We start from the raw sequence: 27,633 nt of genomic DNA on the forward strand, positions 1-27,633 counted from the left end.
TTTTTAATATAATTGGATTTATTAGATTACATGAACCAAATCATATGTTAAACTGCATTAAATTCTGGACACAAGTAAATCAGAGCCATTACTGCATGTTTTCATTTCGCTATTGCAGTGCCCTGAAGACAGACCACTCGGCTTAAAAAGGAATTAGGAATCCCAACAGAAATTTATCTTCGTTTACAAGTGTTTATAGAGAAAAGCTAGTGTAAACATGAAGGTCACAAATCTTCTCAATTGTACAACCTTGTTATAACATTAACAGAAACGACTGCTCCAATAAATTTAAAGGAGGATTTGAAGCTCGATGTAGTCTACAGCAAAGCTTCAGAATGTTGGATAACTGCATTTAGACAAACAGGGTGAGAATCTGGCAAAGAAGAGGCTTATGAAGAACTCTAAGCCACATCAAACAAACCAATGAAGCACTAACAGTCTAAATGGTGGATGAATTTTGGCCCAAGCCTGTTATTTAGTGGCATGTTTCTGGAACATTTCAACGATAGTCTGTTGTTTATTACTGTTTGTCAGTTCATCGACAGGAATCAATGCTGCAGAGTTGCCGTCTGTGCAATTAAGTGGTCTCTGACGTAGGGCCATTCGATTTTTAGCTTCGCTTGCTGGGTGTTGCCTGATTCTACTTTTCCGTCTGCTTGTTGTAGGTGAAGAATCTGTGAGCGTTGTTTGCTTCTTACCTAGTTTGGAGGGGTTGCACTGTGATCGCCACAAGCTTTTAGAAGTTCGACGGCCCTTTCGTGTCTCCAATGGGTTTTGGTTTTTAGCTAGAACCCTTTTCTCACAATTTGTGGGAGGTGATTTGTTGGTCCGAAGCAGATATGCATCAGGTGATCCTCTTGTTCTGTTAACAGTCTGCATCTCCTTGTCAAGTTCTTTCTGTATTTGTAATGCTAACAGTCTGTCCTGCTCTTCCATCCTCTGCTTTTCAAATTGTTTTTTCTCCCATTCTGAGAGTTGATCTTCATGAAAGATTCCATGAGAAAGTGGAGTGGTTTCACTGGGCTCATTATGGACATTAGGACAAACTTTTTTCTTTTTAACAGTGAAGCAAGTTTCTCCGTCTACTTCAGAGGAAGTCCACATTTTTCTTTTCACAACCGTTTTCAATTTAATGGGAATTTGGTTCACAATCTTGTGTTTTGTGCCTTGATCTTGGATTGGCTTTTGCAATGCAACTCCCTCATCACAGTGTACTTCTGCGCAGTCTATACTACGAGAACCACAATGGCTTGTACTAGTGTGCGCATAATCAAGTTTATGACTTAAAATTGGCACTATCGCAGAATCCAACAAATCATTTTCACCATTACTATTAATGGAATTTACCTTCAATTCTGTAAGTGGTACATCTTCCTTGCACCTCTCTCTGCCCTTCCGCACACTGCTGCAAACTCCCGCCATCTCATTTTCGTTGTCCTCTGGGTTGTGCTCGCCTATTTGCTGACAATCTGTGATGGCTGCAGTGGGAGTTCCTTCAATACATTGGGCTAACACTGACTCGGCTGAACTGGAGACTGGCTCCTGCTCCTCTTCATCTTCACAACGAAAAGCACAAGTATTTGCAAATGAACCACTGTTTTCTTGAAACGAAATTATGCCATCTGCATCAGTACATTTGCTCTCCTGAATAAAAAAAATTAGAACTTGAGTTAATACAGTACAATATTTTAACACAATTGTACACAATATCTTATTCTATGCCTCAGCTGAATGTTCTCACTGGTTTTGTTTTAACATCTGATCTTAAGTTGTGTATATAGACTTTCAAAGGCATTTGATAAAGTACCACATAATAGACTTGTTAGCAAAATTGAAGTCTGTGGTGTTAAAGGGGCAGTGGCAGCATGCATACTAAATTGGCTAAGGGACAGAATGCAGAGTAGTGGTGAACGGTTGTTTTTCAGACTGGAGCGGTCCTAATACGGATCCCTGATGTTCTCCAGGGATCCGTATTAGGACCGCTGCTCTTTTTGATTAATATATGGATGAGCTGGACTTGGGTATACAGTGCAGTTTGCAGATGACACAAAACTCGGAAATGTAGTGAACAGTGAGGAGGCTAGTAACAGAGTTTAGGAGAACATAGACTGGTGATGCAATTTTTAAAAAATTATTCGTTCATGGGATGTGGGCGTCGCTGGCGAGGCCGGCATTTGTTGCCCATCCCTAATTGCCCTTGAGAAGATGGTGGTGAGCCGCCGCCTTGAACTGCTGCAGTCCGTATGGTGACGGTTCTCCCACAGTGCTGTTAGGAAGGGAGTTCCAGGATTTTGACCCAGCGACGATATATTTCCAAGTCGGGATGGTGTGTGACTTGGAGGGGAACATGCAGGTGGTGTTGTTCCCATGTGCCTGCTGCTCTTGTCCTTCTAGGTGGTAGAGGTCGCAGGTTTGGGAGGTGCTGTCGAAGAACACTTGGCAAGTTGCTGCAGTGCATCCTGTGGATGGTGCACACTGCAGCCACTGTGCGCCGGTGAAGGAGTGAATGTTTAGGGTGGTGGATGGGGTCCCAATCAAGCGGGCTGCTTTGTCTTGGATGGTATCAAGCTTCTTGAGTGTTGTTGGAGCTGCACTCATCCAGGCAAGTGGAGAGTATTCCATCACACTCCTGACTTGTGCCTTGTAGATGGGGGAAAAGGCTTTGGGGAGACAGGAGGTGAGTCACTCGCCACAGAATACCCAACCTCTGACCTGCTCTTGTAGCCACAGTATTTATATGGCTGGTCCAGTTAAGTTTCTGGTCAATGGTGACCCTCAGGATGTTGATGGTGGGGGATTCAGCGATGGTAATGCTGTTGAATGTCATGATGTTGAATGTCAAGGGGAGGTAGTTAGACTCTCTCTCGTTGGAGATGGTCATTGCCTGGCACGAATGTTGCTGGTCACTTATCAGCCCAAGCCTGGATGTTGACCAGGTCTTGCTGCATGTGGGCTCGGACTGATTCATTATTTGAGGGGTTGCGAATGGAACTGAACACTGTGCAATCATCAGCGAACAGCCCCATTTCTGACCTTATGATGGAGGGAAGGTCATTGATGAAGCAGCTGAAGGTGGTTGGGCCTTGGACACTGCCCTGAGGAACTCCTGCAGCAATGTCCTGGGGCTGAGATGATTGACCTCCAACAACCACTACCAACTTCCTTTGTGCTAGGTACGACTCCAGCCCTGGAGAGTTTTCCTCGATTCCCATTGACTTCAATTTTACTAGGGCTCCTTGGTGCCACACTCAATCAAATGCTGCCTTGATGTCAAGGGTAGTCACTCTCACCTCTGGAATTCAGCTCTTTTGTCCACGTTCGGATCAAGGCTGTAATGAGGTCTGGAGCAGAGTGGTCCTGGCGGAACCCAAACTGAGCATCGGTGAGCAGGTTATTAGTAAGTGCCGCTTGATGGAAGGTGTCATCGACACCTTCCATCACTTTGCTGATGATTGAGAGTAGACTGATGGGGCGGTAATTGGCCGGATTGGATTTGTCCTGCTTTTTGTGGACAGGACATACCTGGGCAATTTTCCACATTGGTCGGGTAGATGCAGTATTGTAACTGTACTGGAACAGTTTGGCTAGAGGCGCAGCTAGTTCTGGAGCACAAGTCTTCAGCACTACAGCCGGGATCTTGTTGGGGCCCATAGCCTTTGCTGTATCCAGTGCACTCAGCCATTTCTTGATATCACGTGGAGTGAATTGAATTGGCTGAAGACTGGCTTCTGTGATGGTGGGTATATCGGGAGGAGGCAGAGATGGATCATCCACTCGGCACTTCTGGCTGAAAATGGTTGCAAACGCCTTGGCTTTTGCACTCACGTGCTGGACTCCGCCATCATTGAGGATGGGGATGTTTACAGAAGCTCCTCCTCCCGTTAATTGTCCACCACCATTTCTACCACAAACCAAAAAAAAGTAACGCTTTAGAAAGATAACACTGGGACATGGAGTTTGAAGGCACTCAAACTACTGTTACGCTACCTATTTTTATTGTTCCACTTTAGGAAAAGTAACCCTCATTGTCATTCTCCTTTTACTTTTCAATCTGGAGGCAGTTTTACTGGGCTACATTGTGCAATATGGAGATCAAATTGTAATTAGAGCACAAACGTTGGAGACCGACTCCCCATGTTCACTCTTCAGGAATTGATGGCCTTAACCCGAAGTCAGCTTTGTAGAACCACATTTTTGAGAGTTTGTTGGTCCCACAAAGAGACAATAGAGCGGTGCCATTGGCTGCACTTAAACGTACAAGATCCTCTTTAGACACCTGCTTTTCTCCCCTTACTATCTTGAACTCAGGAGTGAAAACTTCCCTGCTGTGAAAGGAACTCTGCCATCCCCTAGTAGGTGGCCTCCTGACCATGCACAAGGCAAGATGTGCCATCTTAGAAGTTACACCTAGTATTGCTTTCAGGTTTTGCTAGCATTTCTAGAAATGTTTCAGCATCATCTCCATTTACTTACTAGACACTTTCCCAATCAAGGGGATAGGTTATCACGTTGGTGGCAACCCACTGAGAAATCAGATACCAACTCATAACAGTAAGGCACTCAGACCTGCCACCACTAAACCAGAGAAGGTAACTGCAATAGACCCGAATTTGCAACAGGAAACTATTGCAATTCTAGGGCCCACATATAATATGGGAGTTTGCCCCCTCCATTAAATTAAAATTGCATGCAAAAGCTACACTGCATAAGAATTGTTAAACTAATCTATCTCAAAAACACTTACTGTAGCAGAAGCACTGCTCCTCTGTCTACTGGTTTCAGCTATTTGATACTTTTGTGAAATGGGAGATAAGTACCTAAAGAGGAAAAAAAATTAAAATGAAATAATATTTCTAGTAACTCAAGCTGGTACTGTAAGAGTACTAGTTTTAGAACAAATAGCAGCAATGTAAACTTGCAGCAGAATTAATGCCAGTGTAAACACCCCACTTAACTAGCAGAAGGTACTGTTACCAGAGCAAGATTTCTTAAATAAACTTATAAGCTTAAACGTATAAATTTGTGGTCATAAATGTGGCATCTACATACGACAACAAACTTGAGAAATAAGCAATGTCATTCTCTCTAATAAGAATCTTACTACATCTTGCACTTATCTAGCACTCTTATTGTAGGAAAACATCCCGAGGCACTTACAGAAGCGAAATCACACAAAAATCAACGCTCATCCAAAGGAGATACTAGAAGGGACAAGTAAAAGCTGGATAAAAGAGGTGCGTTTAAGGAGTCTTAAAGGAGGAGATTGAAATGAAGAGGCAGAGGGGCTTAGGGAAGGAATTCCAGAGCTACGGGCCTAGACAGCTGAAGGCACGGTCACCAATGGTTTGGCAACAGGAGTGGTAGATGACCAAGAGGTCAGAGTTGGAGGAATGCAAAATTCTCAAAAGGTTGTAGAGCTGGTGGAGTTTAGGGATTGGGAGGGGCGAGGCCATAAAGGATTTGAACGAGGATGAGAATTTTAAATTGGATAGTTTGGGGTTCGGGACTTGGTGCGTTAGCATACAGGCAGCAGAGTTTTAAATGATCTGAAGTTTTTGGAGTGGAGGATGGGAGGCCTGCCCGAAGAGCACTGGAATAGTCGAGTCCGGAGGTGACAAAGGCATAGATGAGGCTTTGACAGCCGAGGGGCAGAGGCATGGCCAGAGACGGGCAATGTTAGAGGTGGAAGTAGGCAGTCTTTCTGATGGAAGGGATATGGGGTCAGAAGCTCAGCTCTGGGTCAAATAGGACACCAATGTTGTGAACAATCGGCTTCAACCTAAGACAGTGGCCGGGGAGCCGGATAGAATCGGTGGCAAGCGCCGTAGACAATGGCGTTGGTCTTGCTAATGTTTAACCGGAAATAGTGTCTCATTCAGGACTGGACGTTAGACAAGCAACGTGACAACAAGCAGTTGAGAGAGGTGGTGGGGCAGTCGAGAGGTGTTGCAGAGGATGAGAGCTAGGTGTCGTCAGTGTATAAATGGAACTGGATGCCATGCCTTCGGATGATGTCACCAAGGGGAAGTACATTGATGAGAAATAGGAGAGGTCTAAGGATAGATTCTTGGAGGAGGTAACTGTGCTGGAGATGCACTGGCTACAATTCAATAGGTAAGAGTGAAACCAAGCAAGGGCAATCCCATTCAGCTGGACATATTAAAGTCAACAAATAAGCATTTCTTTTCACAAGCTTAGAGATTACATTAAGGAAGTCAAAATTGAATTGTGCTTTTTTTTAAAAAAAAAATTACAACTAATTTTTAGTCAAATCGAAAGCAGATTAAGTCACACCACCAGGTGCACTTTTTGGCTTTAATCTTTGTTCAGTTCCACACAAGTACCAGGCAATGACCATCTCCAAGAGAAAGCCTAACCAACTCCCCATGACTTTCAATGGCATTACCATAGCTTAATCTCTCATCAACATTCTGGGGATCGCCATGGACCAGCCACAAACGATATAGCTATTAGAGCAGGTGAGAAGCTGGGTATTCTACAGTGAGTAGCTCATCTCTTGACTCCCCAGAGTCTTTCCACCATCCACAAATCAGGAATGTGATGCAATACTCTCCACTTGCCTGGATGGGTGCAGCTGCAACACTCAAACTCAAAACCATCCTGGACAAAGTAGACCACTTGAACGGCATTTCATCCACTAGCCTAAATATCCACCACTGACGTACTGCGATTGCAATGTGTCCTAAAGGATGCACTGCAGCAACTTGCCATGGCTTCTTCAGAAGTACCTCCCAAACCCATTACCTCCAACACAGAGGACAAGGGCAGCAGGTGCAAGGGAACACCATCACCTCCAAGTTCCCTTTCAAGTCACACACCATCCTGACTTGGACATATATCGCATATCATCGTCACTAGGTCAAAATACCGAAACTCCATACCTAACAGCATTGTGGGGGCACCTTCACCACATTGACTGCAGCGGTGCAAGGCAGCAGCTCACCACCTTCTCAAGAGCAACTAGCGATAGGCAATAAATACCAGCCTTGCCAGTGACACTGCCACCCCAAGAATGAATTTAAAAATTACAAATGACATCCTGCAGATAGGACACACTGCAAACGCAGTGTTGGATGTTTAGGCTAGTGGATGAAGTGCCGATCAAGCGGACTACTTTATCCTAGATGGTGTTGAATTTGAGACATCCTTCTCAACCTCTCTGCAGCCTTTGACAAAGTCAACCACACCATCCTCCTCCAATGCTTCTCCTCCGTTGCCCAGCTCAATGGCACTATCCTCGCATGGTTCCTCTCTTACTTATCTACTCATAGCCAGGTCATCTCCAGCAATGGCTTCTTTTCCCACCCCTCAAACCATGACCTCAGGAGTCCCCCAAGGATCTACCCTTGGCCTCCTCCTCATTTACATGCTTCCCCTTGGCAACTTCACCCAAAGACATGGGTCCAGATTCCACAGGTACACTGATACCCAGCTCTACCTCCCAACTATCTCTCAATCCCTCCACTGTCTATCATCCTTGTTCAACATCCAGTCTTCGATGGGAGGCATAATTTCCACCAGTTGAATATTGTCAAGACTAACACCATTATCTTTGGGCCCTGCCACAAACCCCATACCCTCGTCACTGATTCCACCCCCCTCCCCGGCAAGTCTTTGGTTGAAAGCGACTGTTCACAACCTTGGCGTCCTTTTTGACTCCAAGCTTCCAACTCCATATTCTCTCCATCACAAGGACCATCCACTTCCACCTCCGTAACACTGCCCACCTCAGTACAGCTGCTACTGGAATTCACATTCATGCCATTGTCACCTCTAGACCTGAATATTCCAATGCTCTCCTAAGCAGCCTTCTATCCTCCATAAACTTCAGTTCATTCAAAACTCTGCTGCATGTACCCTATCTCTTGCTCACACCTCATCTCTCTGCTTGATGACCTATTTTGGCTCCCGACCCCACCAGCACCTCCAATTTAAAATTCTCATTTTTAAATCCCTTCACTGCCTTACCTCCCAATCGCTGTAACCTTCTCCAGCCCTACAGCTCTGCATCCCTCTAACTTTGACCTCTTGTTGCAAAAGGAATGGAGGGGTGCACACCATTGGTGGCCGTGCTTTCAGCCTTCTAGGCAATAAGCTCCAGAATGCACTCCCTAAACCTCTGCGCCTCACTTTCCTCCTTTAAGATCCTTCTTAAAGACCAATTCTATGACCAAGATTTATCACCCCTCCTAATATCTCCTTCTGGGCTCGGCATAGATTTTTGTCTGATTACGCTTCTATGAAGCGCCTTGATACTATTTTCTACATTAAAGGCACTATATAAGCACGAGTTGTTGATTCTAGTTCCAATTTATAGTTACAGATACGAACAAAATTCTGTCCAGATGGTGCTGTCTTCTATGGATCAACCACTGTTCAGGCAAAAGGAGGTGGAGCCCAAACAAGTCGTCGACTTCTATGTTGATCTTCAATTCCTGGACAGTGCACACACACTGTTCATTGCTGCTTAGAACAAGTTACCCATCCTATTCCTAAACTTAGTCCTGTGGCATATGTTGGCTTCCCACCTCATGTGTCTTTTCTGATCACACTGTGCTCACAAGTCAGATTTTTAAAAAAGTCTATGTTGGAGCAGGATAAGCATCAGTAGACACACTGCACTGCATCTGCCATGACCTCAACGTTTCATACAACCTAACAGGTTTGAACATTACTATAAATTTGAGGAAACAAACTGCTCATAAATCTCACTTGAGCAAAAGAAAAATGAGAAACGCTTTATGGAACCGGCAGCCACATCTTTAAAAAAAACAGTACCCAAAATGATTTTCCCTCATTCGCAACCCAAGCTTACTTTAGTTTTATGTTGAAGGTGCAGGAATGAAAACAAGAACTTAAGAAACAGGAGTAGGCCATATGACCACTCGAGCCTGCTCCGCCATTCAAGATCGTGGCTGATCTACCTCAACTCCACCAATCCCATATCCCTTGATTCCCTTAGTGTCCAAAAATCTACTGATCTCAATCTTGAATATACTCAACAACTAAGTATCAACAGCCCTCTGGGGTAGCGTTCCAAAGATTCACAACCCTGAGTGAAGAAATTTTTCCTCATCTCAGTCCTAAGTGGCCAACCTCTTATCTTGAGGACTATGACCCCTGGTTCTAGACTCTCCAGCCAGGGGAAACAGCCTCTCAGCATCGACCCTGTCAAACCCTCTAAGAATTTTATGTTTCAATGAGATCACCTCTCATTCTTCTAAACTCCAGAGAATAAAGGCCCATTCTATTCAATTTCTCCTCATAAGACAACCCTCTCATTCCAGGAATCAATCTTTTTGTTTTAATTCGTTAATGGGATGTGGGTGTTGCTGACAAGGCTAGCGTTTATTGCCCATCCCTAATTGCTCGAGAAAGTGGTGGTGAGCCACCTTCTTGAACCGTTGCAGTCCGTGTGGTGAAGGTTCTCCCACAGTGCTGTTAGGTACGGAGTTCCAGGATGTTGACCCAGGGACGATGAAGGACCGGCGATATTTCCAAGTCGGGATAGTGTGTGACTTGGAGGGGAACGTGCAGGCGGTGTTCCCATTTGCCTGCTGCCCTTGTCCTTCCAGGTGGTAGAGGTCGCAGGTTTGGGAGGTGCTGTCAAAGAAGCCTCGGCGAGTTGCTGCAGTGCGTCCTGCAAATGGTACACACTGCATCCACGGTGCACCGGTGGTGAAGGGAGTGAATGTTTAGGGTGGTGGATGGGGTGCCAATCAAGCGGGCTGCTTTGTCCTGGATGGTGTCGAGCTTCAAGTGTTGTTGGAGCTGCACTCATCCAGGCAAGTGGAGAGTATTCCATCACACTCCTGACTTGTGCCTTGTAGATGGTGGAAAGGCTTTGGGGAGTCAGGTGAGTCACAGCCACAGAATACCCAGCCTCTGACCTGCTCTTACAGCCACAGTATTTATGTGGCTGGTCCAGTTAAGTTTCTGGTCAATGGTGACCCCAGGGATGTTGATGGTGGGGGATTCGGCGATGGTAATGCAATTAAATGTCACGGGGAGGTGGTTAGACACTTGCTTATTGGAGCTGGTCATTGCCTGGCACGAATGTTACTTGCCACATATCAGCCCAAGCCTGGATGTTGTCCAGGTCTTGCTGCATACGGGTACGGACTGCTTTATTATCTGAAGGCTTGCGAATGGAACTGAAAACTCTGCAATCATCAGCGAACATCCCCATTTCTGACCTTATGATGGAGGGAAGGTCATTGAAGAAGCAGCTGAAATGGTTGAGCCAAGGACACTGCCCTGAGGAAATCCTGGGGCTGAGATAATTGGCCTCCAACCACTACCATCTTCCTTTGTGCTAGGTATGACTCCAGCCACTGGAGAGTTTTCCCCCTGATTCCCATTGACTTCAATTTTACTAGGGCTCCTTGGTGCCACACTCGGTCAAATGCTGCCTTGATGTCAAGGGCAGTCACTCTCACCTCTGGAATTCAGCTCTTCTGTCTATGTTTGGACCAAGACTGTAATGAGGTCTGGAGTCGAGTGGTCCTGACGGAACCCAAATTAAGCATCGGTGAGCAGGTTATTGGTTAGTGCCGCTTGATAGCACTGTCGACGACACCTTCCATCACTTTGCTGATGATCGAGAGTAGACTGATGGGGCGGTAATTGGCCGGATTGGATTTGTCCTGCTTTTTGTGGACAGGACATACCTGGGCAATTTTCCACATTGTCGGGTAGATGCCAGTGTTGTAACTGTACTGGAACAGTTTGGCTAGTTCTGGAGCACAAGTCTTCAGCACTACAGCCAGGATGTTGTCAGGGCCCATAGCCTTTGTTGTATCCAGTGCACTCAGCCGTTTCTTGATATCACGTGGAGTGAATCGAATCGGCTGAAGACTGGCTTCTATGATGGTGGGTATATCGGGAGGAGGCCGAGATGGATCATCCACTCGACACTTCTAGCTGAAGATGGTTGCAAACGCTTTAGCCTTGTCTTTTGCACTCACGTGCTGGGCTCTGCCATCATTGAGGAGGGGGATGTTTACAGAGCCTCCTCCTCCTGTTATGACTGGATGTGGCAGGACTGCAGAACTTTGATCTGATCCGTTGGCTGTGGAATCGCTTAGCTCTGTCTATAGCATGTTGCTTCCGCTGTTTAGCATGCACGTTGTCCTGTGTTGTAGCTTCACCAGGTTAGCACCTCATTTTTAGGTACGCCTGGTGCTGCTCCTAGCATGCTCTTCTACACTCCTCGTTGAATCCCTGGCTTATTGGTAATGGTAGAGTGAGGAATATGCCGGGCCACGAGGTTAGAGATTGTGCTGGAATACAATTCTGTTGCTGCTGATGGCCCACAACATTTCATGGATGCCCAGTTTTGAGCTGCTAGATCTGTTCTGAATCTATCCCATTTAGCACGGTGATAGTGCCACACAACACATTGGATGGTGTCCTCAGTACGAAGATGGGACTCCATCTCCATGAGGACTGTACGGTGGTCACTCCTACCAATACTGCCATGGACAGATGCATTTGCAACAGGTAGATTGGTGAGGACGAGGTCAAGTAGGTTTTTCCCTCGTGTTGGTTCGCTCACCACCTGTCGCAGGCCCAATCTGGCAGCTATGTCCTTCAGGACTCGGCCAGCTCAGTCAGTACTCTTGGTGATGGACATTGTACATTCTGTACCCTTGCTACCCTCAGTGCTTCCTCCAAGTGGTGCTCAACATGGAGGAGGACTGATTCATCAGCTGAGGGAAGACGGTAGGTGGTGATCAGCAGGAGGTTTCCTTGCCCATGTTTGACCTGTGCCATGAGATTTCATGGGTTCGGAGTCAATGTTGAGGACTCCCAGGGCCACTCCCTCCTGACTGTATATCACTGTACCGACACCTCTGGTTGCTCTGTCCTGCCGGTGGGACAGGACATACCCAGGGATGGTGATGGAAGAGTCTGGGATGTTGGCTGAAAGGTATGATTCTGTGAGTATGGCTATGTCAGGCTGTTGCTTAACTAGTCTGTGGGACAACTCTCCCAATTTTGGCACAAGTCCCCAGATGTTCGCGAGGAGGACTTGCAGGGTCGACTGGGCTTGGTTTGCCTTTGTCGTGTCCGGTGCCTAGTGGTCCGATGCCAGGTGGTCCGTCCGGTTTTATTCTTATTATGACTTTTCGTAGCGAGATTTTACAACCGAGTGGCTTGCTCGGCCATTTCAGAGGGCAATTAAGAATCAACCACATCGTTTTGGGTCAGGAGTCACATATCGGCCAGACTGGGTAAGGGCAGCAGGTTTCCTTCCCTAAAAGGACATTAGTGAACCAAATGGGTTCACTAATATTACCCCCAACCCCATGAGCCCTTACCTTTTGTAACAACTTTTTATCTGGCACCTTATCAAATGCCTTTTGAAAATCCAAATATAGTACATCCACTGGCTCCCCCTTTATCTACCCTGTTAGCTACACCCTCAAAAAACTAAATTTGTCAAACACGACATCCCTTTCATAAAACCGTGTTGACTCTGCCTAATCATATTATGATTTTCTAAGTGCCCTGTTACTACATCCTTATTAGATTCTAGCATTTTCCCTACTACTGATGTCAGGCTAACTGGCCTATAATTCCCCCTTTTCCCTCTCCCTCCTTTCTTGAATAGCAGGGTTATATTTGCTACCATCCAATCCACAGGGACCGTTCTAGAATCTAGGGAATTCTGGAAGATCAAAATCAATGCATCCACCTCTTTTAGAACCCTAGGATGTAGGCCTTCAGGTCCAGAGGATGTGTCGTCTTTTAGTCCCATTATTTTCTCCAGTACTTTTTCTTTACTAGTCTAAGTTCCTCACTCATTAGACCCTTGGCTCCCCGCTATTTCCGATATGTTTTTTGTGTCTTCAACTGGGAAGACAGATGCAAAATACTTGTTTAATGTCTCTGCCATTTGCTTATTCCACATTATAATTTCTCCTGTTCCTGCTTCTAAGGGACCCATTTTTACTTTCGCTAATCTCTTCCTTTTTACATACTTGTAGAAGCTCTTACAATCTATTTACATATTTCTTGCTAGTTTACTCTAATATTCTATTTTCTCCCTCTATCAATTTGCCAATTTCTAAAACCCTCCTAATCCTCAGGCTTTTTTTCTCTATTTGGCAACATTGTAAGCATCTTCTTTTAATCCAATACTAGCCTTAACTTCTCTAGTTAGCCACGGTTGGATCATTTTCCCTGTGGAGTTTTTATTCCTCAAGGGAATGTATATTCGTTGAGAATTATGAATGATTTCTTTAAATGTTCACCGTTGCTTTTCTACAGTCATATCTTTCAATATAATTTCCCAATCTACTGTAGCCAACTCACCCCTCATAGCTACATAATTGGCCTTGTTCAAATTTAAGACCTTAGTTTTGGACTTAGCTACATCACTCCCAAACTCATTATGATCACTCTGCCCCAGAGAACCCTTAACTACAAGATTACTGATTAACCCTGTCTCATTGCACGATACTAGATCTAAAATAGCCTGTTCCCTAGTTGATTCCTTTACATGTTCTAGAAAACTGTCTTGAATGAGTTCCATGAACTCGTCCTCCAAACTACTGAATGAAGAAGAATGATCCCGATGTAGTTGGGTTAGTGATCCCTTTGTACCTCTATTTACCTTTGTATATCTCCTGTATGGCTGGGGTTGTGTGCAGTCAATTTGATTCCCTTGGTGACTGATGAAGAATTGGGTTTTGAGGAAATTTGTCTTGTACGACTGCTCAAGCTTTCTGGAAGCGTCTTAGATAGTGAAATCTGCAGAGAAACAACAGACATCTATAAAGGAAATATAAAATCACAAAAATGTTTACAGCTGCACACTTCATTTCATCAGTGGTTGGGAATAATTCCCTTCCTACTTATTTATATAGCTCATGTTGCAGATTTAGACTTTAAACAGCAGCTAGCCACACTGTTTGAAGGTCAAACTTGACTGTGTCATGAAAATGTTTCTGGGTCCATGTCCCTTGGGCTCATACACTAAGAATCATCAATGTGGACAGTTCTGGAGTTTGCAAATGCAATTCACTCAATAAGTTAGCCTTAACACTACCACTTGAGACAGTTATATACTGGTGCAAAAGTAGAGCAGCTCAAGAACAACATTGCAAGAGATTTAGCTGCAACTGTCTCAAAGAATTTTGTATCAAGCACCGCAGATATGACTGCTGACAATCAGCCCTAGGATACATGCATAATGTTGAGGCTGTATCTTCACCGCTATAAGAGCGAGCATTTGAGGCTGCTGGTTTTGAAACAGTCTAGTGGTAGTGAAACAATGGCCAGAAGTGTCTGGAATCAAGCAACAAAAAGACCCTGCAGCAGCTAAGTTGGGATTCCCCCCCTCCCCAAAACTGATTAGGAACCCTAGAAAATCTAGGACCTTCTGGACCATTGGTCTGAGGGTGCTTAGAGAAGCACCCAGTCTAAATATGCACAGATGTGAAGTGACACAGTTGAAGAAAGGTTCCACTTTGCAAATGTTAGACCATACAATAGAGCAGTGGTTATGGCACTGGGCTAGCAACCCAAAAGGTCAGGAGTTCTGAGCCAACCATGACAAGTTGTGAAGCTAGCAGCAGAAAAATCATTCACTGAAATCTTGAGGTTTCATGTATGAGTTTACCCTGTAGGCTTAGTAAATTGCAATCTTCAATTTGCAGAATATACTAGAGAAAAAACTGCTTCCTTCCTGAAAAGAATTTATTTAATTTATCTAAGGTAAGCTGACTTACAATTTCTCAAACAGCTTTAGTGGAGAATCACATAAGTAGTGGAAGAGTAAAACATGGGAAAATGGCAGAGGTTGACAAATCCAATTAATCGAGGGCACAGTTCTGGTTCAAAGGATGAATCTCGGGGAGAACACTTGTGGCGCAGTCATGGAGACTGCAGATGATCGTGATTTGAGACTGCCAATTGTGTTGTGACTGCAGACGTAGACATGATCTCTCATTACCTAAGCCTGATCGTAGTGAATGGAACCCAAAGGGGCTACACCACAAAGGATGTTTCTCATTATAGTGCATCCATGCCCGATACAAGATTAGCAGCACAAAGGCAGAATTGCTCGCATGGAGGGACTGGGGGAGGGGAACCAGAGTTTGGCTACAATACTTTACATATGGGGTGCAAGTGAGCATGTCATTGACCATGCCCTTCTAGGCTTTTAATGGGAATGGTGTAGATACCAAGAGAGTTATGGCCAAATCTTAGCGAAGAGGATGCCAGGGCTGGACAAAGAGGTGCAAGTTTAATTAATTCAGCACAGGTAGCCGCTGACTACATGGGCTTCTTCCACCAAACAGGAGTCAGGAAGCCAACACGGTTTCAGGCAGAGGTTTTGCAGGGTCTGCTCTGAACACAGTGGAGGTGTGCAGAGTGGTGGCAAGTTAAGGGCCAAATGACTTTAGCGATTTGACTGTCCAAGGGAGCCTGGATATTACAAGCCAAGTGGGAACATAAGAGGTACCAGTAGCTGACCTCAGCACAGCTACTGGAGATAGTCAGAGAGAAAGCTCATACTTCACTGCCCAGTCCAAATTTAAAAAGACACTTTTTCTAGAGAACAAGTTTTTGGCCATACAGGGATGCACGATGTGGCCTGATTAAAGAATATCTCCAGCCTGGGACAGTGACTTTGATTGAGAGTTGTTTGAGTTCTTTTGAGAAGAGGGGAGGTTCACTAATTGGTTGGAGCTCTATGTGATGGATAGTTTGTGGTCCAAGACTTTTAACAATATTATATAACAGGCTACAACCAGCACCAGTTTTCAGTGAATAGTCAGCGAGAACCTCGCAGCCAATACAGAGTTGTTGGCATTTTAGAGTGAGTTCAAGATTAGCAACGGGAATTTAGTCTAGATTGTGGCTCCAGCAAGTAAACTTCTGATCAGAGACTATATTTAGAGAGAAAGCAAATTGCATCTTCACTATGTCAGGGGACATTAAGAAATATATATTTCACTGTTTCCTATTTGTTCCTCTATTAAAACCACTCATTGGTCCAAAGTATATAGAAAGAACGTGCATCAAGTCCACTTTCAAGGAGAATCATGTAGTGGTGTATAAGCAAGAATTCTCTTGTTATGATGCCTGGGTCTCACTTGTATGAGAAAAAGTGTGCTCCAGGTCATAGAGGATGCAAGGTCTACTTACACGAGTGGCTAGTGCAGCTATAATTGAGAAAATATCTAGTGTAATAACCTAAAAACACAACAGAGCTTCTGAGGGAATGTTCTTGGCCAGCGATCCCTCCTGTAGTAGGCTGAAGCCAAGCCTGCAACTCTAGAAATTGACACGTCCTGCTGCTTAACATAGAACAGATTACGCAAGACAACAAGTTGCATTTATACACCATCTTTAATGTAGAAAACATTCCAAGGTGTTTTAGAGAAGTGAGAAAAAATGGGCACCAAGCCAAAGAAGCAAATATTAGGAAGGGTGACCAAAAGCATGGTTTTAATGGAAAAGAGGGAGGTGGAGAGGCATAGCAGTTTGGAAAGGGACTTCCAGAGTGTTAGGCCTAGGCATCTGAAGGCATAGCCACCAGTGGGAGGTGTGCCTTTTCTACCTCCAGCAGAGATCCTCTGCTACACTTAGATAGGTGTTAGAGGAGGATCGTGGGGTCGACTGTGTCAGAAGCCTCAGAAGTAGAGGGGGGATAATGCACCAGTCACAGAAAATGTATTGCAACTTTGGTTAGAGCTGTTTTGGTGCTGTGGGAGAGGGGAAAACCTAATGATTGGAGAGATTGAAACAGGGAATTGAGACAGAAATGGGCACAGATCTGATTGGCAACACATTCAAGGACTTTGAACATCTAAATATTTTACCTCTTCAATCATCGAAACTGGCAATGACCACGGACAAATCAACCAGAATGTTATCCACTGAGGCACCAGTGCTATTAACACAGGCGCAAATCCTGAACTTTAAAAATAAAACGAATTTCAGTTTGAAAGCTATGTACTTGAAGGTTGTGAGTTCAAGTCCCACTCCAGGGACTGAGTTTAAAAAAAAAATCTAGGCTGACACTTGCAGTCGGAGGTGCCATCTTTCGGATGAGACGTTAAACCGAGGCCCTGTCTGCCCTCTCAGGTGGGTGTAAAAGATCCCATGGCACTATCTCAAAGAAAAGCCAGGGAGTTCTCCCTGGTGTCCTGGCCAATATTTATCCCTCAACCAACATCACTAAAACAAATTAGCTGGTCATTATCACAGTGCTGTTTGTGGGATCTTGCAGTGTGCATATTGGTTCCTTACATTACAACAGTGACTACACTTCAAAAAGTACTTCATTGGATTGTAAAGTGCTTTGGGACATCCTGAAAGGCACTATATAAATGCAAGTTTTTTTAAAAACTCTGCCCAAAGTTAAAATGTTTATGAAAATTGCACTCCATGCTGGGACAGTCGCTTCTCTTTCAGGTTCCCTGTGATCTAACAAATACATTCACTTCAACATACAAAAATGACAAGAGCAGCTGGCCCATCGAGTCTGCCTCATACACTCAATGCAACGAAGCATCATGATCTCCAATGGACCCCATCCATCAGTAGCCATGCAATTTCCTGGCAGAAGCAAAATGATTATTAAAAAAAAACCTAGGTCAATTGAGGGGGGAAAAAAATTCAGGGAATTCCTCTCCAACCCTTGAAAGCAATCAAAACGAGTTCCAGGAGACCAATACTCCACATATCTTTTGCATGCTGTGATATTAGCCTCAGACAGGCACTCGTCCAGCTTTCTTCTGAATGTTTGCAGCAAATCTGCACTTCGTGCATAAGGCGGCAACTTCTTCCAAAGGTTGATGACCCTCTGCGAAAAGATAAACTTCCTGACTTCTAACCCACTTCTATGCTTATGCAACATTCTGAACATTGACCTTGAAATGCATTATGGAGGCACTTCTAAATCAATCTCTTTTCTTAAGTAACAATGTATTCCTTTAGCTTAATGAAAATCCGTGAACTAATTGAGACTTATCAGCACACACCATGAAAGCAGACAAGCGCATCTGTTACTTACTATTTCCTCACTCAGCATCTTAGCTAGTTTTTCATCTCTTTTCAACTGTTCATCCATTTCTTTCCTCTGCTGTTCCATATGCACTTCTTGCTCCTGTTCCTCTGCCAATAGCTTCTGAATGAATTCTTCACTGGCTCGGTGTTCCTCCTCTTCACGAGCATGACGTTCTGCCTTCAACTGTGAAGTAAATCCAGTGTTTAGCATATCTCATTATCTACAGCTGAAGAAACTGTATCCAGATTCTAATCTTGCCATTATGGATCTACCACAAGCAATTATGAACCCTTTCATAAACTCTCTCATTGGTGCTGGTTACTAAGAGGGCAAATACCTATCAGTGCACCTTTAGTAATCTGCACCAATTAATATCCCAGAAATTTTAAATAACCTTACAAAAGCAGATTCAACCATGTTCATTAAGAGAGTTTAATAACTTATTGGTCATTTAAAAAAGTGTATTAGATGGAAAAAAGGCAAAACATTTTTTTTTAAATGGTGGAAAAGTAGAAATCCTCAAGAAAGCTCAGCCCTACTTGACAAATTAGCATCCTGTCTTCGACAAAGGCTAAACAGTAGAATTTGCTTTTAGTAAGTCACCACTTAGAGTGATCGGGCACATATATGGATTAAATCCTATTAAACAAAACCCATTTGTATTTAGGAGGTCTTTCCCTCCCCCGCCCCCTATCCATTATACTGATCAGTATAAGACAATTATGCTGATCGGTTTCTGCTGGGATGAATTCTTTGTAAAAGGGAAGGAGATAAAACACCTAGATTAAATTCAAATGTAATGGGATTGCCTGTTCTCAGTTCTCTTCACTGGCATTTAAGCAACACTCAGAGCAAGCAATTCAGTTAGATTTAAATTGAACTTTTAGGCATCTTTCCCTTCATCAATTTTTAATATTATTCCAGCTTTAATTAAATGAATTTGATCTTTTGCACAAGAAAACATATTGGATGGTGTACCCGCAGTTCCTGCAGTGCAACAGCAGTTTGAATTCCTGATGCGCTGCTCAAACTGTGCAGCTGCCACCTTCAGATGTAATGATCACTTGGGGCCTGTCCAAAATCAATTGGTAATGAAAAAGTGTTTAAATATTTTTAACATAATAGTATTAGATGGAAAAAAGGCTAAACATTTTTTTTTTAAATGATGGAAAAGTAGAAATCCTCAAGAAAGCTCAGCCCTAGTCAACAAATTAGAATCATGTCTTCGACAAAGGCTAAACAGCAGAATTTGCTTTTAACAAGTCACTGCTTATTTTTTTTAATATTCATTCACGGGATGTGGGCGTCGCTGGCAAGGCCGGCATTTATTGCCCATCCCTAATTGCCCTTGAGAAGGTGGTGGTGAGCCGCCTTCTTGAACCGCTGCAGTCCGTGTGGTGACGGTTCTCCCACAGTGCTGTTAGGAAGGGAGTTCCAGGATTTTGACCCAGTGACAATGAAGGAACGGCGATATATTTCCAAGTCGGGATAGTGTGTGACTTGGAGGGGAACGTGCAGGTGGTGTTGTTATAGTGATTGGGCACATGTACCACTGTATCTATCCAGCAATGAAGTACTGTACCCCTATTCTTTTGTTCTTGAACTTCTATATATAGTTGAAGGCAATGCAGAAGGGTGGCCATTTCTCCCCTCTTCTTCTGATGGCATTAACTCCTTACTGAGATACAGTTTCACAATACTGGGCACTCATCTAAATAACCATTCTCTATGTGAACCAAGAAAGTGGGTATTGCAGGTACTCAACTCAGGTGACATGACAGCCAAGTGATCCTGACCCCACACAGGCATGCTCAAGGGACACTGGATAGCGATTAAGAGCAGCAATTCTGACTGATTTTTTAAACTCCCCTGCTACTGCTACAATGGAGATTAGCTATCACAGCACAGATTGAGAGTTGAATCTAGGACCACTGGTGTCCACTGTGGCTCAGTGGATAACACTCGCCTCCGAGTCAGAAAGACACGGGTTCAAGCTCCACTCCAGAGATTTGAGCACAAAATCTAGGCTGACATTCCAAGTGCAGCACTGAGGGAGTGCTGCACCGTCGGAAGTGCTGTCTTTCGGATGAGACGTTAAACCGAGGCCCTGTCTGCCCTTTCAGGTGGACGTAAACGATCCCACGGCTCTATTTCGAAGATCAGGAGTTACCCCCAGTATCCTGGCCAATATTTATCCCTCAACCAACATTAAAAAGATTATCTGGTCATTGTCACACTTTGTGGGAGCTTGCTGTGTGCAAATTGACTGCCGCGTTTCCTACATTACAATGACTACACTTCAACAAGTACTTCATTGGCTGTAAAGAGCTTCAGGACATCCTGAGATTGTGAAAACCACTATATACACATGCAAGTCTTTCGTCCTTTCCGGTCTGTATAGCTCAGCTACTCACTGCCTTAAACAGCTAAGTCATTGGGAGGAGTAGACTGGCTGATGAGGATATTTGTTAACGTTCACCTTCTGACTGGGCTTTCCAATTTTCATGCCTTTTAAATGCAGACGAAGTGTCAAGAGTTAATGCCCAGCACAAAACCAGAACATCAACAGAACTGCTCCATTTCTCTACCATAAGATAAAGCAGAAGTTTGCACCAAAATCAAACTGGTAACCCGACACCAGGCTTTTGTGACGCAAATGGTACAAAAGATTCTCACGTGATATGGCATCCACAAGATTTGACAACAAGCGGCAGTAATTAGTCTTCAATTGACTTTGATCTTCTCGAAGATAAACACAGTGCTATGTTCCAGAGATGCCCCCGTACCAGATAACTGGCATTAAAAAAGCCTGCTGGTTTGTCAACTTTTCCCAAGATCAAGCTTTTGAAGGAAAGGTACAACATCCTGCACCCAATCTTGATTCAGCTAATTATGTAAAGTTTTAAACAATTTTACAACACCAAGTTATAGTCCAGCAATTTTATTTTAAATTCACAAGCTTTCGGAGATTTTCTCCTTCCTCAGGCAAATGTTTCAAGATCTCCTTGAAGCCTACGCATTTATACATATTGAACAATAAAACATGGTGTTTACAGACTGCCCCTGCAACTGCCCGTTGCCAAGGCAATCACCGTGTTCAGACAGAGAGGTGTTACCTGCAGAACCTCCGAATACACATTCAACAAAAAAACAAACAGGGAAAAAAAACAGAGAAAAAAAAAACACAGAGAGAGGCAGAAACATCCGGAAGGCAGAGAGAGCCAGCAAATGACCCATTATATTAAAAACAGATAACATTTGTTCGCTGGTGGGGTAACGTGTAGCGTGACATGAACCCAAGATCCCGGTTGAGGCCGTCCTCATGGGTGCGGAACTTGGCTATCAATTTCTGCTCGACAATTTTGCGTTGTCGTGTGTCTCGAAGGCCGCCTTGGAGTACGCTTACCCGAAGGTCGGTGGATGAATGTCCATGACTGCTGAAGTGTTCCCCGACTGGGAGGGAACCCTCCTGTTTGGCGATTGTTGCGCGGTGTCCGTTCATCCGTTGTCGCAGCGTCTGCATGGTCTCGCCAATGTACCATGCTCTGGGGCATCCTTTCCTGCAACGTATGAGGTAGACAACGTTGGCTGAGTCACAGGAGTATGAACCATGCACCTGGTGGGTGGTGTCATCTCGTGTGATGGTGGTATCTGTGTCGATGATCTGGCATGTCTTGCAGAGGTTACCGTGGCAGGGTTGTGTGGCGTCGTGGACGCTGTTCTCTTGAAAGCTAGGTAGTTTGCTGCGAACGATGGTCTGTTTGAGGTTGGGTGGCTGTTTAAAGGCGAGTAGTGGAGGTGTGGGGATGGCCATAGCGAGGTGTTTGTCCTCATTGATGACATGTTGAAGGCTGCGGAGAACATGGCGTAGTTTCTCCGCTCCGGGGAAGTACTGGACGACAAAGGGTACTCTGTTGGTTGCGTCCCGTGTTAGTCTCCTGAGGAGGTCTATGCGATTTTTTGCTGTGGCCCGTCGGAACTGTCGATCGATGAGTCGAGCGTCATATCCCGTTCTTACTAGGGCGTCTTTCAGCGTCTGTAGGTGTCCATCGCGTTCCTCCTCGTCTGAGCAGACCCTGTGTATTCGCAGGGCCTGTCCATAGGGGATGGCCTCTTTGACGTGGTTAGGGTGGAAGCTGGAAAAGTGGAGCATCGTGAGGTTGTCCGTGGGCTTGCGGTAGAGTGAGGTGCTGAGGTGCCCGTCTTTGATGGAGATTCGTGTGTCCAAGAAAGAAACTGATTCTGAGGAGTAGTCCATGGTGAGCTTGATGGTGGGATGGAACTTGTTGATGTTATCGTGTAGTCTCTTTAGTGATTCCTTGCCGTGGGTCCATAGAAAGAAAATGTCGTCGATGTATCTGGTGTATAGTGTTGGTTGGAGGTCTTGTGCAGTGAAGAAGTCCTGCTCGAACTTGTGCATGAAAATGTTGGCGTATTGGGGTGCGAATTTGGTCCCCATGGCTGTTCCGTGTGTTTGGGTAAAGAACTGGTTATCGAAGGTGAAGACATTGTGATCCATAGGCAACGGAACTACGCTGCCTACATGAAAACCAAGAGCAGGAAGCTTGAGAAACTCGGCATCACCACCAGCAACGACCAAGCTTCCCCTGGTACCACGGTTGCAACCACAGGGAAGTCTATTGTCAATTTATCCGACCACACCCTTCAACCAGACGAAATCGAAGTTCTCAGCCGAGGGCTCAATTTCTGCCCCACTACCAAAATGGACCCCACTAGTCTCGCGGCGGACACAGAGGAATTCATCAGGAGAATGAGGCTCCGGGAATTCTACCACAAACCCCAAGATTTCAGCAGCGAACCCAATGAGACAATCGACGATCCGGAACAGCAGACAGAGGGATCCGCGGTACAGCAACCGAAGAGGAAAGAGTCAAACTGGACTCCTCCGGAGGGTCGCTGCCCTCAGCTGGACATGTATGCTCAAGCTGTCAGGAAATGCGTCAATGCCAGATTCATCAGCCGCACTCAGAAGACAGTCCAGAATGTCACCCGAGCACAACGCAACGCCATCAACGCTCTCAAGACCAACCGCAACATCGTCATCAAACCAGCGGACAAAGGAGGAGCCATAGTCATACAGAACAGAACAGACTATTGCAAAGAAGCATACCGACAACTGGACAACCAGGAACACTACAGACGGTTACCCGCAGATCCGACCAAAGAACACACCCACCAGCTCAACAAACTGATCAAGACCTTCGATCCAGACCTTCAAAGCATCCTACGCATTCTCATCCCACGTAATCCCCGCGTGGGAGACTTCTACTGCCTCCCAAAGATACACAAAGCCAACACACCCGGACGTCCCATCGTATCAGGCAACGGAACCCTGTGTGAGAACCTCTCTGGATACATCGAGGGCATCCTGAAACCCATCGTACAGGGAACCCCCAGCTTCTGTCGTGACACTACAGACTTCCTACAAAAACTCAGTACCCACGGACCAGTTGAACCAGGAACACTTCTCACCACGATGGACGTCTCGGCACTATACACCAGTATCCCCCACGATGACGGCATCGCTGCGACAGCATCAATACTCAACACCAACAACAGCCAATCTCCGGAAGCCATCCTACAACTCATCCGCTTCATCCTGGATCACAATGTCTTCACCTTCGATAACCAGTTCTTTACCCAAACACACGGAACAGCCATGGGGACCAAATTCGCACCCCAATACGCCAACATTTTCATGCACAAGTTCGAGCAGGACTTCTTCACTGCACAAGACCTCCAACCAACACTATACACCAGATACATCGACGACATTTTCTTTCTATGGACCCACGGCAAGGAATCACTAAAGAGACTACACGATAACATCAACAAGTTCCATCCCACCATCAAGCTCACCATGGACTACTCCTCAGAATCAGTTTCTTTCTTGGACACACGAATCTCCATCAAAGACGGGCACCTCAGCACCTCACTCTACCGCAAGCCCACGGACAACCTCACGATGCTCCACTTTTCCAGCTTCCACCCTAACCACGTCAAAGAGGCCATCCCCTATGGACAGGCCCTGCGAATACACAGGGTCTGCTCAGACGAGGAGGAACGCGATGGACACCTACAGACGCTGAAAGACGCCCTAGTAAGAACGGGATATGACGCTCGACTCATCGATCGACAGTTCCGACGGGCCACAGCAAAAAATCGCATAGACCTCCTCAGGAGACTAACACGGGACGCAACCAACAGAGTACCCTTTGTCGTCCAGTACTTCCCCGGAGCGGAGAAACTACGCCATGTTCTCCGCAGCCTTCAACATGTCATCAATGAGGACAAACACCTCGCTATGGCCATCCCCACACCTCCACTACTCGCCTTTAAACAGCCACCCAACCTCAAACAGACCATCGTTCGCAGCAAACTACCTAGCTTTCAAGAGAACAGCGTCCACGACGCCACACAACCCTGCCACGGTAACCTCTGCAAGACATGCCAGATCATCGACACAGATACCACCATCACACGAGATGACACCACCCACCAGGTGCATGGTTCATACTCCTGTGACTCAGCCAACGTTGTCTACCTCATACGTTGCAGGAAAGGATGCCCCAGAGCATGGTACATTGGCGAGACCATGCAGACGCTGCGACAACGGATGAACGGACACCGCGCAACAATCGCCAAACAGGAGGGTTCCCTCCCAGTCGGGGAACACTTCAGCAGTCATGGACATTCATCCACCGACCTTCGGGTAAGCGTACTCCAAGGCGGCCTTCGAGACACACGACAACGCAAAATTGTCGAGCAGAAATTGATAGCCAAGTTCCGCACCCATGAGGACGGCCTCAACCGGGATCTTGGGTTCATGTCACGCTACACGTTACCCCACCAGCGAACAAATGTTATCTGTTTTTAATATAATGGGTCATTTGCTGGCTCTCTCTGCCTTCCGGATGTTTCTGCCTCTCTCTGTGTTTTTTTTTTCTCTGTTTTTTTTCCCTGTTTGTTTTTTTGTTGAATGTGTATTCGGAGGTTCTGCAGGTAACACCTCTCTGTCTGAACACGGTGATTGCCTTGGCAACGGGCAGTTGCAGGGGCAGTCTGTAAACACCATGTTTTATTGTTCAATATGTATAAATGCGTAGGCTTCAAGGAGATCTTGAAACATTTGCCTGAGGAAGGAGAAAATCTCCGAAAGCTTGTGAATTTAAAATAAAATTGCTGGACTATAACTTGGTGTTGTAAAATTGTTTACAATTGTCAACCCCAGTCCATCACCGGCATCTCCACATTATGTAAAGTTTGGCCTCGGATTTCAGATGACTTTTCAACAAGTGTAGTTAACATCACTACTTATCTAGGAGGTATAGCTTGATGGCACGTTTCTGGATTTTTGAAGGTTTCCCAACACAGAATAGACTTGGGAATTGTTTTAAGTGTCATGTTTTATAACAGTGAATTTTCTCATGTTTTAATAACAAAACATAGGCTGCCGGTTTTGAAGATGTGAATTAAACAAGCCAGTTTGGGAATGTCATGGCTCCCTGTATTTCAAACAAAGAAAATGAAAGTTAATTGTCTCATTAGTCAGGATGGTCACTATTTATTGAGAACAGGAGATAGTTTCTTTAAACCCATACCCACAAAAGTACGGGGCGTGAACAAGTAGCCAGGTTTATTTATAGGCCTACTGGCGAATCATTGAATGGGGAAGTCGGAGGGACAGCCCTCCCACTTGCTGGGAAGACAGCAGAAAAAGACGTACAGCCAGCTATATAGATGTGGGGAGGAAGCCTGGCCTAGCAATGGGAACCTCACTCATCTCAAGCCCATAGCCAGTCACTTAAGTGAGCCCGCTAACAGAGAAAGTGTGGCGTATTTTTATTATTCTCCTAAGAGGTGAAAAAACAATTGATAAAACCAGAGAATTTTTTCCCTGAATTTAAAAGATAGGATACTATGGATTTTTTGCTCATCTAAACACTACAATCAACAATATTCAATCCACAGATATTTCCACAATCAAAACAGGATTGTAGCCGTAGGATACTGAGAGCATTTGCTGATTCTATCTACATGTAGCTGTATCCTTCAGCTCCCCTAACAGAGTCTGATGAGGTTTCTATATACCAGTGGTCAGTAGAGACCATGCAAGGACGATTCACACTAATGCATACAAATTTTCCAGTCTTCCACTCAACTGCACAAACATAGAACTATATTTCTCTAGGTAGATTTGTTCTGCACAGAATAGAAATCTACAGGTTCTACTTCTCACCTTACTGATCTGTTCTTCAAACTCCTGTCGAACTTCACCAGGTTTGCATAGTTGAGGTGGTGGGCACAATCTGACAACTTAGAAAAGAATGGGTGGGTCAATTTTCCAGTGCATTACTGATTGATGCAAACATTTCCACCAATCCCCGGGATTCTTGTTCATTATTACAGCTGTGACCATGCTATAAAGTCTACATCAAAAACCAATGGGTTTTTAGTTTGAAAAATGAGCAAGTGGCACCAACTGTCTGTTATAGGTTTGACAAATTAAGAGGGAAGAACTGGTTACTATCCATAAAGCATTAATTCTCAACTATATTATCCAATGTCTATACACTAAACTTAAAAAAAAAATTAAGTTTGGCCAAATTTATTGTTTAGGTGGGGGGGAGAGGGGAGGGGGGGAGAGGGGAGGGGAGGGGGGGGGGGGAGAGAGGGGAGGGGGGGGGGAGGGGAGAAAGGGGGGGGTAGGAGAAAGGGGAGGGGGGAGAAAGAGGCCTCGTTCCCACTGCCGATGATACCTGTCACTCAAAGCTCTCCCTCCTCTCCACACACCCCGCCTGCAGCTCCGCGCTGATTTTACTTCCATTCTTTCCGGCTCTCACTCACCCTCGCTCGGCTCCTCGCTCCTGTGGTGGGGGAACTGCCGCCGGATTCGCTCCTCCAGCCGTGTGTCGACCAGGCTGCCGGCTCGGGCCTGCGCCCGCGCCCAGTTGGACAGTCGGCGGCGGCAGAGCGGGCAGCTCAGGTTGCTGATCTCCACCGTCTGCTGGAAGCAGCCCCGGCACAGCGAGTGTCCGCACGGCGGCGTCACCGGCTCCACCAGCAGCTCCTGGCAAATCGGGCACAAGCACTCGGCCAGGCAGAGCGGTGGATCCGGATCCGAGGCCGGTGCTTTGGGCTCCGCTAGGCCGCTCCGTTTCTTTCGCCCCATTGCGGCGGTTCGAGCTCCGGTTTAGTCTCGTTTGGGAGCGGCTTCACGCCACAGTTGTTGCCATCCCGCCGGACCCCATTTGATTTCCCCCTTCACTTTGCTCAGCCCAGCTGAGGGGCGAGGTCCCCGCGGGCTTTCTTTGAACTACCAAGTTCTCCCGCTCTCGAGCGCAAATGAACTCTGCGCCTGCGCATTCCTGAACTGCGCTCGCCCGCACTGCGCCTGCGCGCGCTCGACCCCAGCAATTCGCACTGCGCCTGCGCGCGCTCGACCCCAGCAATTCACACTGCGCCTGCGCGCCGATAACCGGCGCCCTCCAGCAACCACTCGCAGTGCGGCTGCGCGCTCCGAACGTGCAGCCGTTCATCGACGTTTTTTTAAATGGTCTCCA

The 27,633-nt window shown here is 45.6% G+C and overlaps 1 protein-coding gene across 1 annotated transcript; it reads right to left on the minus strand.

Annotated features, from left to right (window-relative positions):
* Positions 1-27,433, minus strand: LOC137331657 (E3 ubiquitin-protein ligase rnf168-like). Its single transcript, XM_067995599.1, has 6 exons — positions 26,918-27,433; positions 26,310-26,386; positions 18,056-18,232; positions 13,643-13,779; positions 4,745-4,817; positions 1-1,644 (listed from the first exon to the last, which is right to left on the minus strand). The coding sequence occupies exons 1-6, from the start codon at positions 27,240-27,242 to the stop codon at positions 472-474; spliced, it is 1,962 nt and encodes a 653-aa protein (XP_067851700.1). The 5' UTR covers positions 27,243-27,433; the 3' UTR covers positions 1-471.
* Between the last annotated feature and the right edge of the window lie 200 nt (positions 27,434-27,633).

Source organism: Heptranchias perlo, chromosome 13 (genome assembly GCF_035084215.1).
Source record: "Heptranchias perlo isolate sHepPer1 chromosome 13, sHepPer1.hap1, whole genome shotgun sequence".
Classification (NCBI taxonomy): Eukaryota; Metazoa; Chordata; class Chondrichthyes; order Hexanchiformes; family Hexanchidae; genus Heptranchias; species Heptranchias perlo.